An 18,724-nucleotide genomic window follows, 5' to 3' on the forward strand; every position below is an offset into this window, starting at 1 on the left:
ACATCCCATAGAATCCTGTTTCACTACAAATAAGTTACTTTTACTTCTGAGAAGTAAGGACCCATGCCCCTCTCCTAAGTAAAATAGCAGTGGTTGTACTTCAACAGGGGAAAATCTTATGACTTCATGTTATTGATATTCTAACTACTTTGAAATGATTTTTTAAAATGTATGAACAATTCAAAACCAAAGAAAGCACGAATGTTTAATTGTGAGTAAAAAATGAATAATTAACTACAATTAAAAGAAATATCACTAATTGTATTGTTAGTATATTTAACGTATGAATCCATTTAAATTTAGTTAATCATAAGATGTAATTTCAGCCAAAATTTTATAAACAAAAAATATTCCCAAATAATGGAAAATTTTAAAGGCAAATTTGATAGTTATCTCCTTATCATACTTTGTTTAAAAAAATACTTGATTATTAGTTGAACTTTAGAGTCCCATTTCAACCTTGAGGCTATATAAGATGTGAATCTACAGTTTAAGGCGGAACCGAACCATAGTAATGGTTCCAGTTTTTAATGGTCTTCTACCGGGAATTGAACCTGGGAGCAGCTGCACCAAGGTGCACACGCTAGCCACTAGACCAGCGAACAGGGTATCTTCTTGATAAGACAAATTGATTATCTTGAAAAAGTAGCAACTCATTCCTTTAGAAAGAAATGAGTTATATATCTAAATTTCATATTTATTCGTAAAGAAGGGTTTTGTATGAATATGAGTACATTACTTAACTCTGTATATGTTATTGAAACCTGAGTAATTTTAACGGTAAAACCTCTCTAGAAACGAATTCTGATCAAATTTACTAAGTTAGTCTCATCGAGTCGATGACTTATTCTGTTTTTAACATAAATTATTCAAATAATTATATTATTATTATTAATTAGGAAATACAAATTTTATAATAGTTAGTAGTGAAGGTACAACATTAAAATCTCATCATGATTTCAATTAATCGTGAAATAAGATAAATACATTTGTTTTTTAAACATGTAGAAAGTAAAATGATAATTACTTGTTTTTGTTTTTTAAAAAAATATTTATGTAATTATTAATAGTTTCATTTACTTTTGTATTCAAAGATTCAAGAAATAGTTTATTATAATGTTTATACTATATTTCTCCTCCTTTTTCGCAAAATGAAACAAAATTATAATTTGCATGTAACAAATTATAATCGAATGGGATATCATTATATATATATTACGATAAATAGTAATTGGACAACAATGCTCGTTTCTCATAAGTATAAGACATTCAAACAAGACAAAAAATAAATAAATAATCATATCATGATCACCACCAGCATGTTAGAAGTAGTCGACCAGCAGGCAATTCAATAGTAATAATAATAATAAAAGTAATGAAAAATGATCATGCTATATTTGCCTCACATAAAAAAATAGGAGGTAATGGTTGGTTGCAGCGATTTCAAAAGTGTGTACATGACAATAGATAGAGAGAGAGAGAGCCGTAGTACCATTTTCACTTCAGACAGGGAGCTTATGCTGAGCACGTACATGGTAACCCCCACTTCGACCGGCGGACCTGAAAAACAGGAACAAGGCAGTGGCTGCCGGTGACCAAGGCAAGCTCTCAGGAGGAGGAGCTATTCTCTTCCTCCATTTCCTCAATGGACTACTCATCATCACCACCTCCCTTCTATCCTAACACTTGCTACAGCATGAACTTAGATACACTTTAAGTGGAGACTGATAATCCTCAGTTTCTAAATAGTTCTCTTCTGTACTAAACAATTATATATAACATGACGTTTAACTGTCAACATGGAACAGAAGATTGATAACTATGTTCCAGACTTCTACTGTACAATACTATTATACTTAAGAAAGATGTTTCCCCTCTCTAAAAAGTTCTACGCACAGTAATAATATTATGTCTGTAATTGACTAGTAATATCCCTTGCATCTTTTCAAACTGCTCTTCATAGACAAGGTCTTAGAGAAACTTTTGTGAAGTTTTCTCAAAATATCACAAATTTGAAACTAATATTATTACTTTTCTGTTATGAATGAAGTGATATCAAATATAATCGTATATTAATTCATTGTTAAGAAATTAAATACAAACATACGAACATATTGAATAAACAACAATAGTAAAATATGTTTTAGTTCATTGTGTCTGGGGATTGCATATGGAAACAAACAGCATTTGCAAGTTTGTTAAGTTAACTACTTCAAGTATAGATTGTGGGAAAAATGTTTGAATATTTTAGCAAATAAAATGAGAATTAATACACGTAAAGAAAAAGTAACGACATTATTGAAATTGTAAAATTAACTCATTATATTTGTGACTAGTTTGTCAAGTACAAGGCATGAATAATTAATGGATAGAAGCCGTAACTTTCTTCAACCATATTGTAGTCTGTGGAAATAAGTTCGCTGATAAATAAATTTGAAACCCCTAGAATGTTGGAAGGGGTTGTCACTTTTAATATTTCACCCAAGATATGGTTTCAAGGGTCTAACCATTTATAAGATCATAAATGTTTATTCAGTCTTATTAAGAATAATATATGCATAATTTTAGAAACTAGTTGTTTAAGGCTTCTAATATTTTTATTATGTTGAACATAATTTTCATCTAAATATTTTCCTAGCTAATAATAAACATAGTTTAAGTAATTATAAATATATGCTAAAGAAGTTAAGAAATCCAGTTACTTAATATGATAAAATAATTCCGTTTAAATTTCACATGATATCAAAATTGAAACGAAATATTATTATAATATATTCAATGTATGTAACTGCTAATACGGCTTGTTTTAAAAGTATAAACATTGCTAACAGAGGACCTTGAGGCGTCTTATTTAGACATAAATAACAATATGAACAATTTAATTTACTATAACGAAGCAGTATTTATTTTAGTTTCTATATTTGTTTATAGTTAAAACGACAATAAACAAGAAATGATAGTCAAACATGACTTCTAAAGTAATCATAAAGATATAGTTGTATTTATTATGCCTATATATAAAATAACTAAACGTACCAAATCATTGTTATATGATTTATTTTCGATATTCGGCTTTTGTTTTCTTATGGTCTCGTGATGTCTACACTGAATTATATGCACTTAAACACCACCACTTAGGTAATGTTATCTAAATTCATGCTTTAACTTGACGCTTTTGACTTCTCAAATGAAACAAAATTTATTCTCAAAATGTCAATATGCTTTATCTAAAACTGGAAAAATATTGACACATTTCTACGAATATTGTATGAAAAATTGCAGTTTCCAAAAACTTTATTAAACTAAGTACGACTCTCAGTAATACGTAAACGTGTTCAAATTGATTGATGTAAAAAATAGAAATTTATTTCTCTATTTCAAACAACCTCCAAGATATATATTTAACATGTTCTTTGTACAACCGGTTGCAAATCGCAAACTTACATAAATTAAGAATAATGAACTACTTGTAATGTACAGAAATACAGCATAAACATAATTACGATATAGACAACATTTTAAACTAACTTTATGGATATATATAAGTAAGTTTACAGAAATTTTATTACAAATATATGTACAGTAGAACAACTAACATTATTTATAAATTAATAGTGATTCGTACAGTACTTACCATCATCCTGAAAATAACAATTTTTATTTTAAAAGAAATATATCAATATTGATTGAATTTAAACAAGAAGGAAAACTAGAAAGCGTTTCAAATGCAAATTATTTCAAATAATACAAAGTACATTTCATAGAATTTTTAGGCACTGCTTTTGTATTACATTAAAGGCTCTTGAATATATGTTGAGTTGAATTAAGATTAAATGAATATTTCTCTTTATTAAAAAAAAACTTTAAAGAAATTTACGTCAATTTTCTTCGATGCTGAATGAAGAAATAAACCAATTCATATTGTAATTATGTACTTTCAAAACAACTAAAATTATTATAAAACTTTTATTTTCCAGACGTAAACTGACAAGAAATGTTCTTTAAGAGCCTGCTTTACTAAAAATAATACAAAATTTACCATTTTTCTTTTGCGTGTTTATTTATAAGTGAAAATGCAACTATGCATTTATAAGAGATAATGAAATGCAACTTATCACAATCATAGATAATATTATTCTACAACAGATAATATGATCCTGATGAATTTTTAGTGTTGTCATCCATAGAAATTTCAGTGTTGTCAGAATAAAAGTTGCCCCAAAATCTAAGTTATGGCAGCAACTAGAGGAGCGAACTCAACTTCATTTGATTACGTATCGTGTTGTTTTGGTATCCTGTGAACTACTTTTTAAATAATAGTTGCATTTACTTTGTAATAAAGAAAATAGTTTTAACATACAGTTATTAAAATAATAATAATGTTATTTAATTTTATCTCCTTTCACTTATAAATAAACAAGCAAAAGAAAAATGGTAAATTTTGTATAATTTTTGTAAGGCAGGATCTTAAATACTTCTTATTTACATCTGACTGAGAGCTAAGACACCCAGGTGCAAAATATTGCTGTTGTAGTTATTAAGCAATTAAGAATACAAGAAAATAATAATTACCATTTTAAACGCATGGGCATTTTAAGCATGCATATTGCGTATTAAGTCAGTGTCCTGGGTTTTAAACAAAGACAAAAGAAATTAAAATGATACATTAAAAATATGTTAAAACTTTCACTAAGAGCAAAACCTTATGGAAATGCATATGAAAATCCCTACAGGCCAATTTGAACCCCAATATTTATTTATTTATTTATTTATTTATTTATTCACTAACTTTCATACAGCACAAGGCTATTTGGTTGAAACTGAACATAATTGAAAACACAAAAATTAAAAAGAAGAAAAAACAATTATAAAAAAAGGAAGTTCATCTCTAAATTTACAATACAGTATTCCCTTCAGTTGATTTCTAAAGCTTCGTTCAGAGGTTAAAATGTTGGAATCTATTGAAACTGTGTTATAATCTTGCGCTAGTCTGTAAAACAGTGAGCGCTTAACAATTGATAACCTAGAAGTCTCGTAAGTTAGGAAATTTAGAGAACGAGTTCGCCTCAGAATTCAATATATTCTAATATTAATTAAGAGATGGTAAATTAATATAATTTTTAGTTAAATTTATATTACATTCAATATATCCTTAAGCTTATCTGGACGAAAGCCTTATTTTCTAAAATTTATTTTTGACGTTTATTTGTTCACAGCAATTTTCATGGTAACAAAACACATCACTATTTTGTGGATAAAATAACATTTGCAGTTGAATTTTATTCTTAAGATAAGTATAAGGTAGGGTTTATTATGTTACAATGTAAAAATCATTGAGATCCTCCTTTTGAAGCCTCCGTCTGGACAATTTTATATGCAAAAGTGTGTATTCTCGCGAATTTTCACCTTTATCCATTGATTTAAGCCTTCGCGTCGTTCAAGAATATGTAATTAACTTGTATGTTGCAACTCTTCTATGTATATGTGAATTTGAAAGCCTTTAAATCAAGTAGAATGAGCTTAAATTTATAGAGAATATTCTTATTTGTTTACGGTTCGCTTTGAAAGGTAGAAGAGCTTAAGGAAATACCCTTTCCCAAACTGTAGTGAAAATCCTTTCTTGTAGTTTAAGTAATTTTATCTCAAGAAGCGTTTATTTAAAAGGTTGAGTGATAGGTTAATAGGAGATGAAGTCATCAATAGTTATGTAAAACAAATATGCAAGTTCTACACCACAATTGATCCTGTTGTTAAATTTAAATTATAATGAACCTTTCTCAGCACTTGTCTTATTTATTATGTGATAATAACGGGATAAGTTTTACAGAAGGAGCCCAGAAACAACCTAACACATCCTAACCTAATCTAAACAAATTGGCATTTAATGTAATTACAGTAGTAACTATCTTACCCTAACCTAAAGTTGACATTTCATGCCGTCATTAATATTTGGACGCTTTGTACGCAGTAAAGACGATAATAACTTGTATACAAAGTCAATATAGTGACAAATCGTCACACGTACTAACACTTCCATAACCTTATCTTCTAACCCTTGCGGGTGTTAAAATATTAATAATCGCAGCTATGTGACCCCTGTCGAATCTGTCGCTCAAATTGCTTTAAAGTAAAAATTGATCTTCAAAATGGTCTATCTGTATGGAGCAAATGGCCGGTTATAAGTAAATTTGTTATTAGTAATTGAGGCGCCGAAAATAATTACTCTATGTTAAAGAGTTTATAATTGTGTCAAACTATAAATTGGTCTAAAGGTAAAAATTGATTTAAAATAAAATTGAAAACAAATAAGAGCTTGAGGCTCAAATACTTATCTGCCCGGCAGCCATCTTGGTTTCCAACCGTAGCTTAAATCACTAAACATGAGACATGATTTGTTTTCTCAATTACGAAAAAACTTAACAAATTTCACCTTCTTCTACACATCGAGGTACTTGGCATTAGACACAAGACATTATTAGCCAATCTTTATTAACTTTACACGCCAATCTCTAACAGGGAGGAGAGCTCCTTCGTAACTATGTGAGTACCGTACGTGCTTTTGGCGTGGAAGGTCTGAGTTCGATTCCCGACGAGAGCTTATGAGGTTCGGATCCCACATTAAGTTATAGATCCATGCCTCATATAGCCTTGCTGCTGATAGGGTCTCTAAACTGAAACGTAACTAATTAACCAACAGTTAAGATGTGTCAATATATTTTGTTATATGAAATTGAAATAATTGTGAATAAGATAATGCATCTACAAGAAGCGTTATATTCTCTTGTCTGTCAAGTGGGTGTATCTTATTTACAAAATCATCTGAACTAAAGTTTTGCAAATAAACTGTATCGGTCTGTAGTCCCTGCTTGTTAAATAATGAAAATAACTCTAAAAAATCATCGAGCAAGTATCAAAGACTACTCTCTCAGATTTACTTGAAAGTTAAGTCCTCCAATGCTTCCGATTAGTGAAGCATATTTCCAAGACAGTGCACCAATTCATACATCGAACTGTTGAGACGTTTGTTATAAACATCGAATGAACTCTAATATCAACCGTGGATCCGCCCAATCTTCAGACCTGAACACGTGTCATCAATTGGAGTTGAGAGACCCAAGCAGATAGCTCCGTCCATCTTCACTGACGAAACTTAGCTCCACTGAATGAAGAATGATACAATATTCCCCCCCCCCAAATAAAAAGCCTCTATGCCTCCATCCCGCAGGGAATCAGAGCTGTACTGGAGGCTGACGGTCGTCCCATGCCATAATAATCAGGTATGTTGCACTTCATTTGTTTCCATTATGAGAAAGCGGTGCCACACTGGTAGAGCGCTCACATCTGGCACGTGGGACACCTAATTGGATCTCAGCTTTCGCGAAGTGGGATTTCTGTGGACAAACACTACGCGTGGGGTTTTTCTTGGGCTTTTCCCGTTTCCTTCCATTTTCGTTATTCTACCATTGTAATCCATTTATTCATTTTCTCGCTTTCCCTCGGTGCATAATCATGGAAAGTGAAAACAAAAAAATCCGTTATTTTAATCACCATGTGTGTAGGCGGAGATTGTCCGCCGAGATAATAGTTTCATTTTTTATTAATAAAAAATGAAATCTTTAAGTTTTCCGTCCCACTATTATACGGGGAGGATAAAGGAGACGGTGACGATAAACAATGAAGGAAACGGTGGAATTAAAAAGTGAGAGGAAACGGGAGAACCCACGCTCACGGTATTTGTCCACCACAAAGTTTATTTGGCGCGAGCTGGGATCGAGTTTTTTTTATTATATTATTACACATTTGATCAAACAATATGTATATCTCAAGCTCAAGGGAGGGGGCAATTACATCCTTCTGTCCTGTCCAAATGACGTCAACTGGAACATTTGCTTGCAATTACTGACAAGAAATGAATAACACTCATTTTTGTCAGTAGTTTTTAGAGCTCTGCGTCCGCATTACCGATTTTGGGAAGCACAAAACCTACTGCCATGATTAACAATTTCCGTAGAATTCACAAGGAGAATCTTCCTAGGTTGATGTGATATGCAGCCTTTGAAGAATGGAAAGAATGCAAATAAGGAGTTTATGAAGCTATGGGAACATATTGTGACTTTTTTTTTTTATTCAGGCTCTGGAAAGGCATTTCAGAACAAACGAATGAAAGAGACAGTTTTAGAGTGATAAACCTTGTAAACTGGTTCCTGTTTCTTCCGTCTGAATGAAAAGAGAACATTATGTCACACACCGCTTTAGACAAGGAGAGGTGGAGGAGAGGGATGAGTTGGGTTGAATACCGGAAGTAATTAGTCGATGAGAAGTGTATTTCGGAATGCTTAAGCACACGGCGCAAGAGTTTGTTCCTACGTTGGACTTTAACTTTTTGTAACATTTTCTATGCTTCGAGCTGTACAACTCTTTTCATATTTTGTGCAAAGTAACCTCTGATGTGCAGAATAACCTCATCTTATGGTATCTATAATTATTTTTTGTTTGTAATGCACTACGGTTTGTTTTAACTGTTAGGAATGAGTTTTTACTTCAACTTCGAGGCCTTCGTACGATTTCTAGGTTGTTATGGAGTTTTCCTTTTTTATACATTTTAATGTTTATTCTGTTCCTTCTCGTCCATTCGGTTGGTGTTTCTGAAAATTGTCTTTTATTTTGATAGTGTCTTTTCGGCAAATCCTTTACGATTCACTTTTGTTTTTCAGTTTTGTTTCCTTCCGAGACATCTATTGATTTATAGCATGAGTAGCGAGTCTATAGAGATTTTTCAATCCGTATAGCAAGCAACTTGCGTCAGCGAACTCTTCACTTTTTTCTCTTTTCTAATATTTCCCAAAACTTATTTCTTTTTATGCTTTTTTTTTTTTGTACGAACGAACAATACTTCATCGGAGACAACACTTTATTCACTTTTTTTTTTTGTTAAGATGTAAAGTTCTCAAACAGAGAGGGAGAAAGGAAAACAAAAATAAATGCTTTTCGCTATAATTCTTTGGCAGAGTCTTTTGGGAACAGTGGTCCAGGGCGGCGAGGGGAGGGGAGAGGCTACTCTCTTATCTTAAGCTTGAAAGCCATATATTGCAGTGTGGTCAGTGTTGCAAATTTCAATATTTTATGGCTAAATATGGTTACTTCCGCATGCTGATTGGTCAGCAAAAACGAGATTTAGGCATTAGCTGTAATATTCTTTAATTTTTCAAAGTTCTATCCATTTGTCCTCAGGTAAGTAACTTCCCAATTAAAACTGTTTTAAAAATATGAACAAAAACTAACTAAAATAACTTGCTATTTCGTAGCCTTCTCCCTGTGAAAGTAGGTACTCTCGCAGCACATTTGGATTGCTAGCAGTGACGAAGCTACAGGGGGCAGGCACCCCTCAGCTACATCGTCTACCCCCAGACATGTTATATTGTAATATAGGTCAACTATATTTTCGTTATACTAAAAGTGGCTGTCCCAGAAAATGTCTCTGACTCTCTGATTGAATTCCCAAAAAATTAAAACTAGGCTAATGATCGGTAAAGTTGGCAATTGAGAGTTGTAAATATAAAATTAAAAATTATATTGGCCCAACGCAGTTTAAATTGAACTTTGGGAAGGCAACAATTTGTCATCACTTATACAACAGTTTCAACATCGCTTTCCCAATCGTAATCTTACTCCTATTGTAGGGGATTCGTCGGCAAATGGTCGATTGGCCTGCCAATTTCAACATAGAGTCAGCGTTGCTAGTTGGCTAGCCCACTGTTGGGCCAACTGTCCGTGCTGCTACGGTGATGACGTTGCCACAGCACAATTATTCTTAGTTGTAGTTGTATTATTCTCTGTTACGTGTCACAATCTTACGTGATTCTGGATAGCCCTCCCCGCTGGGCTAGTGGCTAACGCGTGCACTTCTGGTGTAGTGGTTCGGGTTCTTTTAACGGTCACTGAAATTTAAACGCATTAAGGTGATTCGGATTCCACCTTAAACTGCAGATCTATGTCTTACACACTCTTGGTGCTGAAAAGAGACGGTAAAGTCCAACAAACAAATGATTCTTGATATTCTGCTTTCTGATACCGTACTTAATTCCAATGTTTACCTAATTTGTATATGAGGCTCCGAGAGTACTTCCGGTTGGGACGTGTTGTGGTAAATCAGTAGTATCTCCAATATAAAGGCTAATATATTCTCACGGACTGGAGAAAAAGAAAATAACGTAAGTGACCTTTGGCGTATTTGGTCAATGATGCGTAAAAACACTACTGGAAATATTTTAAAAGTAAATTAAAGGAGAAAGTATTTGATTTCAAAATATCAGAAAGAACATTACAATATGCTTTAGGTGAGTACTTGTTGTTTTATTGTTCAGTTCTCTTTGTAGTTTTCTTTAGAAGAGTTGTTGCTCAGTTTAGGTACCTTTCGAAGGAATCTGTTGACAACACTGAGTATGATCGACCCAGTATTTTATTTCCTTCAGCAACCGAAAGAACGTTTATCTATAGTAATGGTCACGAACAATTCGAACAACGTTTATTTCTTTACGTCATGTTGATTTTTGTGGTAGTGGAACTGATAACTTTTTTTTTCACACAAAAAATATTGTTTATGGATTATAAAGAGAAAAGAAGGAATTGATATGTGCAAACTTAACAAGAATTCAGTTCGCTAAGGGCAATGAAGTTCTTTGGACCTTTTGTTTTCGTATTTGAAGTAAAGAATAGGAACCTCGTCATTTAATTTTAATGAATCCCTCACTTGAGACCACCTTCACTTAAGGTCCGCTTTTCAAAATTTTAGTAAATAACGTAATGATAATGAGGAGTACAAAAGACGCAGACAGTAAGCTACAGAGAGTCTATAAAACAATATTGAATAAACGAATACCATTTTGCAAACATTTTCTTATAAACTAGAAATTTGGATTCGCAGTTTATGACATGATAATTGTTCGGCGTCCAAATCCATACACTATCCGAGAGATCTTGAAAACAATTATTATTTCGTATAAAGTTTTTATAGATTAAGCCTTGTTTACTTCCTACATTTTCCAAATTCTTAATTATCTTTAAATGATTTACCAAAATTCAAGAACGATATATTAGCAAAGAGCCTTAAAACGCTTATGGGATTGGTATATCGTCTCTTTTCAACACTGACCTACTTATTATCGTAGTCTGGTGGCTAACGTCGCTCATAGTTGAGACGTAGGAATCACGTAGGGATCTGATTTTTTTTAATACGTTGTTTTGTACATAATACGTGTGAAAAATTTCATTGTTGCATCTTGAAAACTGAGGTCAGGAGAAATTTTTAAAAGTCTGAAGGTGACCCATTTTTTTTCACTTCAAAAATGTACTGCGTCATTCCTATTTGACCTAGAGTGATGGCACAAACGCCATTTTCTTCAGTATAACAAGCCCTTTCCAACGACACCATCCACATATCCGTATCATACACATGAACCGGAGAATTAGGGAAAACCCCTGAAGTATTTTTGAAAATCCAACCAGAAAAGTTTGCCCCTCTGGCCCAGGCCTAGTTTAAAGTAGGGATCTGATTTTTTTTTTAAAAAAATACGTTGTTATGTACATAATACGTGTGCAAAATTTCAATCTTGTATCTTGAAAACAAAGGGCGAAAAAATTGTTGAAATTCTGAATTTAGACTCTCTCTATGTACACACACACACACACACACACACACACACACACACACACACACACACACACACACACACACACACACACACACACACACACACAAACAAACACATACACACACACACACACACACACACACACATATATATATATATATATATATATATATATATATAATAAACATTAACTGCGTCAATACTATTTGGTCTAGAGTCATGGTTGAAACGTTATTTTCTTTAGTATAGCAAGCCCTCTCCAACGGTACCATTCACATGTACATATCGTATACCTGAACCGAAAAAATCGAAAAAAACCGGAAATTATTCGGAAAAAATCACCCCTTCGGAACACTTGCGCCCCTCGTACCCGAACCCGGTTTCACGTAGGGATCTCAGAAAATTTTGAGAAATATCCAAAAATACACAAAATCCGTATGCTAGGTTCCAATCGGATATTGTGAAAACTAAAGGCGTGAAAAATTTTTGAAATTTGCCTTAAGAAAAGATTTAAAAAAGTCATGTTCTTGGCCCATACTTAGCGCCGGCAAGTTGACCATCCGGTTAAAAAAAACGCATCTGGGGTATTCTTTAGTCCATCCTTGACTTGACTATCAAAAAATCGGCTTAAATACCTGTTATAGAACCTAAATAAGCTGTCAAAGACGATACTACGCCATGGTAACAAAAGTTACCAAAAATCCTAAAAGGTTATGGTTTCCATTCCAAAACACTTCTGAAACTGTTATTACATCGCTGTAATGTAAGTTTTGTGGAGTTATATAATATAAATTACCTCCCAATAGGATCTATATGATATCAATCTCTCTTCTGCGTTGTACTAGTATGCAGTACATTTTTTGAAATTCTGGTGTCCGGGGGGCTTATTATGTACTGGCCTTTGCAAAAATTGCTAAGAGTAACGCAACGCAAAATCATGCAAATATAAATTATAACTCGTACGCCTACTATCGCAAACTATAACGCAATTTAACGTTGCGTTGACGCAAACCGTTAAGGAATGTGGCCCCAGAGCATGCTTAATGTCTTGAAGAGAAGTCCTGTTCCTGGACTACCGCAAGGAGAGAAAAAAATTCTTTATCGTGTTCGAAAATGAAAATAAAATGGAACTTATTACTTTAACGCCTTACGACTATGCATTTTGGGTTACAGGAGGTGGATGATTCATGAAAGTGAATCATGTGAAAGCACATTTTTGTGCTCTTCTACCGGGGGTTCGAACCCGTTTTCACGAGAACCAAAAACACAATTGGTAGCCACTAGACTAGCGGCAAGGTTATATTACATTGGAGCTAGGTCAGCCTAGATGTTGCATACCTACTCCTTATCTTTGTACGTGCCTTCAGTAAAAATTTTATAAATGTTGCAAGGTATTCAATTGTCTATCCCGTACACTGAGAAAAAAATGTAGATGGCGTACTTAAAAAGATAGGTTAGAAGCGTAATTCCTGTAGTTTTTGGACAACGTACAGCAGACGTATAACTAAAAATGTATGTTTTATAATACTTTCTGTATAGTGTTCCATCTATACGTACTTTCCGTATGAAACAATGCAGGCGGACAGGATCTCACATACAAATGGACGTATATAACATATAGCTGACGAAAGTAACATAAGTATATGTATGTGATATACGGAAAACTGTTAGATGTCAGACATCTTGCAACGGCATGATGTAACATTTTTGGGCAGTGCCTATATAGCATACGGATAACGTATGCTCCGTACTGATTTCTATAGTAAGCAAGAGGATTCCGTATATTTGTACAATATACCGCTGTCCGGAGAACAGATTTTTCTCTGTGTATATTTATTGTTAGCCAGAAATAAAATCTACATTGTACAGAAGAACGGGATTGTGTAATGTCCGTATACAAGTAGATTATGTTTATAAAAGTACATAACCATGGTTATATGTATCTTGCATATGCCGACACATATGATTTCCGTCTATTTGCGAGTGTACAGATAAAAGTAATGGCTAAGAAACAAACCTGTACATAGCTTGGTACAGAAAATCCTATGTATGATACAGAATCCTGATGAAGTTCGGCTCTCCGGATTTTCTAGACTAAAAATCTGATTTTTTCTCTCATTGTGAGGCAAAACTTGGACAATTGAAAATCTTAGTCTACGGACAGACGGAGGAAGGGATATTCCGTATTTACGAATCAAGAAATATTTATATTCAGAAATTTGAGTTAGCCTTTTCTGCATTATTAGAAACCCTTTTCAGACACTAGAAGAAAAGCCCAAAAAATATTTCTTTACTACAGGTTTCATCATGGAAATCAGAAACAAGTGTGATGCTACTGGTTACATGGAGGATATAAATACCATCGGAAGTTTTGAATATTGTGATGGATTAACTAAAATAAAAAAGACAACGCGAGAATAGACCAAAACTTTGGAGTGGAGAGTTGATAATGTTGTTAGATGAACATGTCCCAGATGCGATCTCTTCCGCTCGTATAGTGTGGCAATTACGTGGAGATAATAGAGCGGTGAATGAGTATCTTAATTAAAGATGATGGCAGATAATGTTGGGGCCATAATCTAATAACAGTCGCATCTCCAAATCTACGATCTCTATTCTTGTGTAAACACCAATAAAGCTCGAAAACTCCTTTAGCTTGGGAAGAGGAGAAAGTAATTTCCTAAGAAATTGATCTATTGATCTATTGATTAGTTTAAGATGACCTGTTTCCTCTTTCCATTCTATTTTTAGCAAAAATAATTAATTTACATTTTTTTCATAGCAGCTTGAGTTAAGACTTATTTCGGAAGTGCAACTATCAATATGAGAATTCTAACACTGTTTGAGAAAACGCTTGAACCCAAAAGAACGTGTACTTAGTGTTGTTCCATAATCAACATGCTTTTTCTTCTACATGAATCTGCAGAATGAAGAACGTGATCATTTATTAAATACTACGAATTTGTAGCAAAGTCGAAAAATATTTACCACAGTATATATTTATTAGAAGACAAAGAATGACGATGGATTAATATTTTTAAAAAAGCTATAAGATTTGTGTTGAGTAGAAAATGCTTAAAATCTAAAGTGACCTTTACACAGGGTGAACATGGCAACCGCCCGGTCCTACGCTACAGAGAACTACTCTTTATTATTTTTTAAGAACATTATGAACAATAGATTATGCGACATTCATTAAAATTCTTAACTTAGAAACTCCCAGAATACTCAAACCGATTTCAGCTCTGTAAGTAATTCATCTGGAGTATTTAATTTCAGCCACCAATTCCCTCCGTCTAAATGTTTAGTATATTAGTAAATCCTGTTGTCCTTCAATTTATGTTGTAATATTTCTGTGTAGATGAATATGCTTATAAAATTCAACTAGTATTTTATCATGAGCCTTGAGGAAAAGACACCTATATGAAACGGTATAATACATTAGAACTAAAACAAATAAGTTAGTTTTCAAATACCCATATTATTATGCTTTCTGCCTTACCGCGATAAAGCAAAGCCACGTGTAAGTGAAACACATTAATTTGTTGTTGGGCTACCGGTGCATCTAACAGTTTCACCAACTATCCACTTTAGTTTAATCAATTTCATAGTGTCTGAAGCGAAAGTGGATAGTTAACGAAACTGTTAGACTTTTATATATATATATATATATATATATATATATATATATATATATATATATATATATATATATTCAATAAACGCATTGTTTTGGTCAGTGAGTAGTCTATATCAGATTTAACTCGGATTTCTGCTGACGTACCATGTGATTCTTAATTCCTCCTGCAGACCGCCCATTTGGAAGTGAAACAAACCTCTCTTCCCCCAGCAGGGACAACTATTTCTGAGCAAAGATAAGACACAAGCAGGACCGTGCCGTGTGGCGGGGGCCGAGCGGGTCGACGGCCCCAGGCGCCGAAGTAAGGGGGGCGAAAAATTCGGGAGAAAAAGGAAAAGGATAGGAAAAATTGCTTGAAATATATGTATGGGGGCGCCGTCGTATACTCTCGCCCCGGGCGCTGATTTTCCACGGCGTGGCCCTGGACACAAGTAATATAATGAATTAAGTATAAGTATTTTAAGAGTTTTCAGCATCAATTAAAATTTTATAGTAATAAAACAGAATACCTAAAATTTGCCGCCAAGAAATAAATAGTAGAGCTTACTCGTGATTCTAATTTCCAACAGAAAATAGCAAGTTTAGCCCACGTCACTACTTTCCTTGTTGTGAAGGCAGAATTAATGTTTAAATTTGAGTTGATTTTGACTTTCCTCTGCTCTGTATAAGTTATGCGTGGTCGTTCTTCTAGTTTTTGTTGGTAAGCAACTAAGATGAGATGATTAGTGAAAGAGGACAAAACGAATAAAACAATGTCATTTGTTTCTGCGGACAGATAGCGCCACCAGACATGTCACACAGAAAGACATTTTCTCCTCCGAGAGGCGCTGCTGTCTGTGGAAGGGAGAGAGGAGGACAAAGGAGAAAACGTTTGTTGACACTTGAGTTGACTCGTTTGCATCTGCCCTGCTGCAAAACAAATAGAATTCCAGCAAGAACAACAACAAGTGCATAACAAGCATATACATGGATATTATTTTATGTAAAGGGTGTAGAAAATGGTACCACGAAAGTTGCAGGAACATACAGAGAAAGTTTGATATATTTGGATGGAAAATACGAGCTTCAGTCTCATTGCCTATTCAACAAATTTAGGCTAAACTGACCCAGTAGAGTCAACTAACGATGTGTTATTAAACAAAGGAGTTACACGATATACTGCCATATATATTCCAGAGGTTCTTGTCTTGATTCTCAATTATGGTAATACCAAAAGACGTTTAATATTTTTCCCTGACAGGAGCAGTTACGTAAGAGGTCTTTGTTGACAAATGACTGTCCTGGCCTTTGTTGAAGAGGATTGATTTCACTCCCCATCCATTTGACAAAATAGATAGAAAACGAAATTTAATGTCAGTAAAAACATGTCAGTCATGACCAACCAAAACAGATTTATTAACAAACCACCTATCAAAGTGACATTGATACTAAAATATACTATCAGAAGCATTTCATTATGACACTAGAAGACGAGACTGTGTACAAGGAGCGCACTTATTGGAAGTCCACCATCTCCGGACTCCCGAAAACTTCGTAACTACTTTCAAACAATATACTTGTGTTTTGTGTGTGCACTCACGAAGGGTCCACTGGGTCCAGACACCGTAAATCTTTAAACGTTGGGCCTTGATAAAAAATATCTTTGTGAGCGCCTGATATACGCTATGGGTAATGGCATGTACTTTAATAAGCGGAAATTGTGAATAACACTTACGTTTGGGTTTAAATTTAATATTTTAAAGTTAATGTTTTCAGAGTGGAGTTTTTTCTTGTAATAGTCAATGTATAACACAACACAATTTATAACTTGTAACCAGGCGCGCAGCCAGAAATTTTTGTTTTGGGGGGTGTAATACTACAAGCCACTACGTCTATGTAGTAGTGTACGGGTATTATTAACGACCCGCTGGGGAAAGTAATACTCCCGGAAGTACGTTTTTCCACGCGCTACTCTAGCCAGCTGTTTTACGCGCTATCCTAGCCAGTTGTTTTAAGTTGGTCACAAAATTTATATAATGAAGTACAAGGGGAACAAAACGAGCCCTATATCATGGAGTACAAGGGCATAAGTACTACAACTACTTATCTGCACAAAAATAAATAAGTCACTTTTTTAAGTATTATTTTCATATTTTAATTTAATAAGTGTTATAAAAATGTTAAAAAAACTTTCCTCGGGCCGGGTTTGAACTCGCGCCAAAAGAGACTTTTATTACTAGCATATAGCACTAGCCCACTTTTTTTTATTGCAACTTAATGTCAGTACAAGTCAATAAACAAACTAAGGAAGGTAATACAAATGGGCAGATACAAGAAAAGGTACATTATGCAGATAGAACACTAAAAAAATTTGCAAACAACCTATTGCGCATAGCAAAAGGAATTTGGTTTAGTTGAGCATATAAAAACATAATATAGGTAGTATGAACAAGTTTCTGAGATTCGACGAACAAGTATAAAACAGTGTTGAAAATCAACCAATTAACAGCTTGATATTTTGTTCTCGGAAAAAATTAAAGCCCACTCGGCCACGAAGGCCGACAGCAGCAAGCGTTTGATTTGTGCTATTTTAATGCAACGTGGCAAGAAGTAGATAACGCCAACCAATCAGAACTGTGTTTCTCGTTTCTATTTCCGGGAGCATTACTCTCCCGAGCTAGTCCTTATTATTTTGTACCCGATAAGTAACTGTTAAATACTTCCAACTCTATTTTCGAAAATAAAATGATACAACTACATTGTTTTTATAAGAGAAACAGTACAGATGGACTGTAACACCAAGTTTTCATGCGACATCAATCATTTCCCTATTAAACAAATATTGTTTTATTGACAAAGTGTACGAATGTATGATGAGTTAAGAAGTTTCTGGAAGTGATGTCTGGACCCAGTTGACTGCTCCTTGTTGGTGCACCCCTGCTTGTAACAAATTAAGATTGTGGACAATTAGAGTACTATAATTACTACCATCACAGAATTGAAGACATGACTTCCATAACCGCACAAGTCCAGTTGAAGAGATATTGAGAAACTCAAATTAAAACTGAATACAGTATTTGTTGGAAATGTGAACTTGGAAATCGCACTTTTTCCATACTTACACTTCGCTAAATAACAAATGTCACTAAGTATGAAAAAAAATCTGATTTCCAAGTTCACATTTCCAACAAATAAAAGTTTTAATTGAGTTTTTCAGTATCTCTTCAGCTGCACTTGTGCGGTTATGGAAGGCATGTCTTCAATTATTATACTACAGATTAATTATATGTACAAAATCATTTATAAAGATAGAACCATTTAACATTTATAACATATAAAGACGCTGGTTGTCTGGTCAACTATCATTAACACCAATTAAGGTGCAGATGAAATTAAAAGGAATGATATCCACATATATTCTTTCTGAATGTGTGGGAGTATAGGATTAAAAACA

The 18,724-nt window shown here is 33.8% G+C and overlaps 1 protein-coding gene across 9 annotated transcripts in view; it reads right to left on the reverse strand.

The window, feature by feature from the left end:
• The window catches only part of Rdl (Resistant to dieldrin), a 555,185-nt gene that overhangs the window by 136,650 nt on the left and 399,811 nt on the right, over positions 1-18,724 (reverse strand). For 4 of the 9 annotated variants that reach the window (XM_081727617.1, XM_081727613.1, XM_081727621.1 and 1 more), the window contains exon 3: positions 1,493-1,560. The exons of the other annotated variants lie outside the window; for them this stretch is intronic. In XM_081727617.1, coding sequence (XP_081583743.1) covers positions 1,493-1,560 — 68 coding nt within the window. The remainder of the gene's footprint in view (positions 1-1,492; positions 1,561-18,724) is intronic. 9 annotated transcript variants of the gene reach the window in all.

The sequence above is a fragment of the Thermobia domestica genome, chromosome 10 (assembly GCF_964235325.1).
Source record: "Thermobia domestica chromosome 10, izTheDome1.hap1.1, whole genome shotgun sequence".
In the NCBI taxonomy this organism is placed as follows: Eukaryota; Metazoa; Arthropoda; class Insecta; order Zygentoma; family Lepismatidae; genus Thermobia; species Thermobia domestica.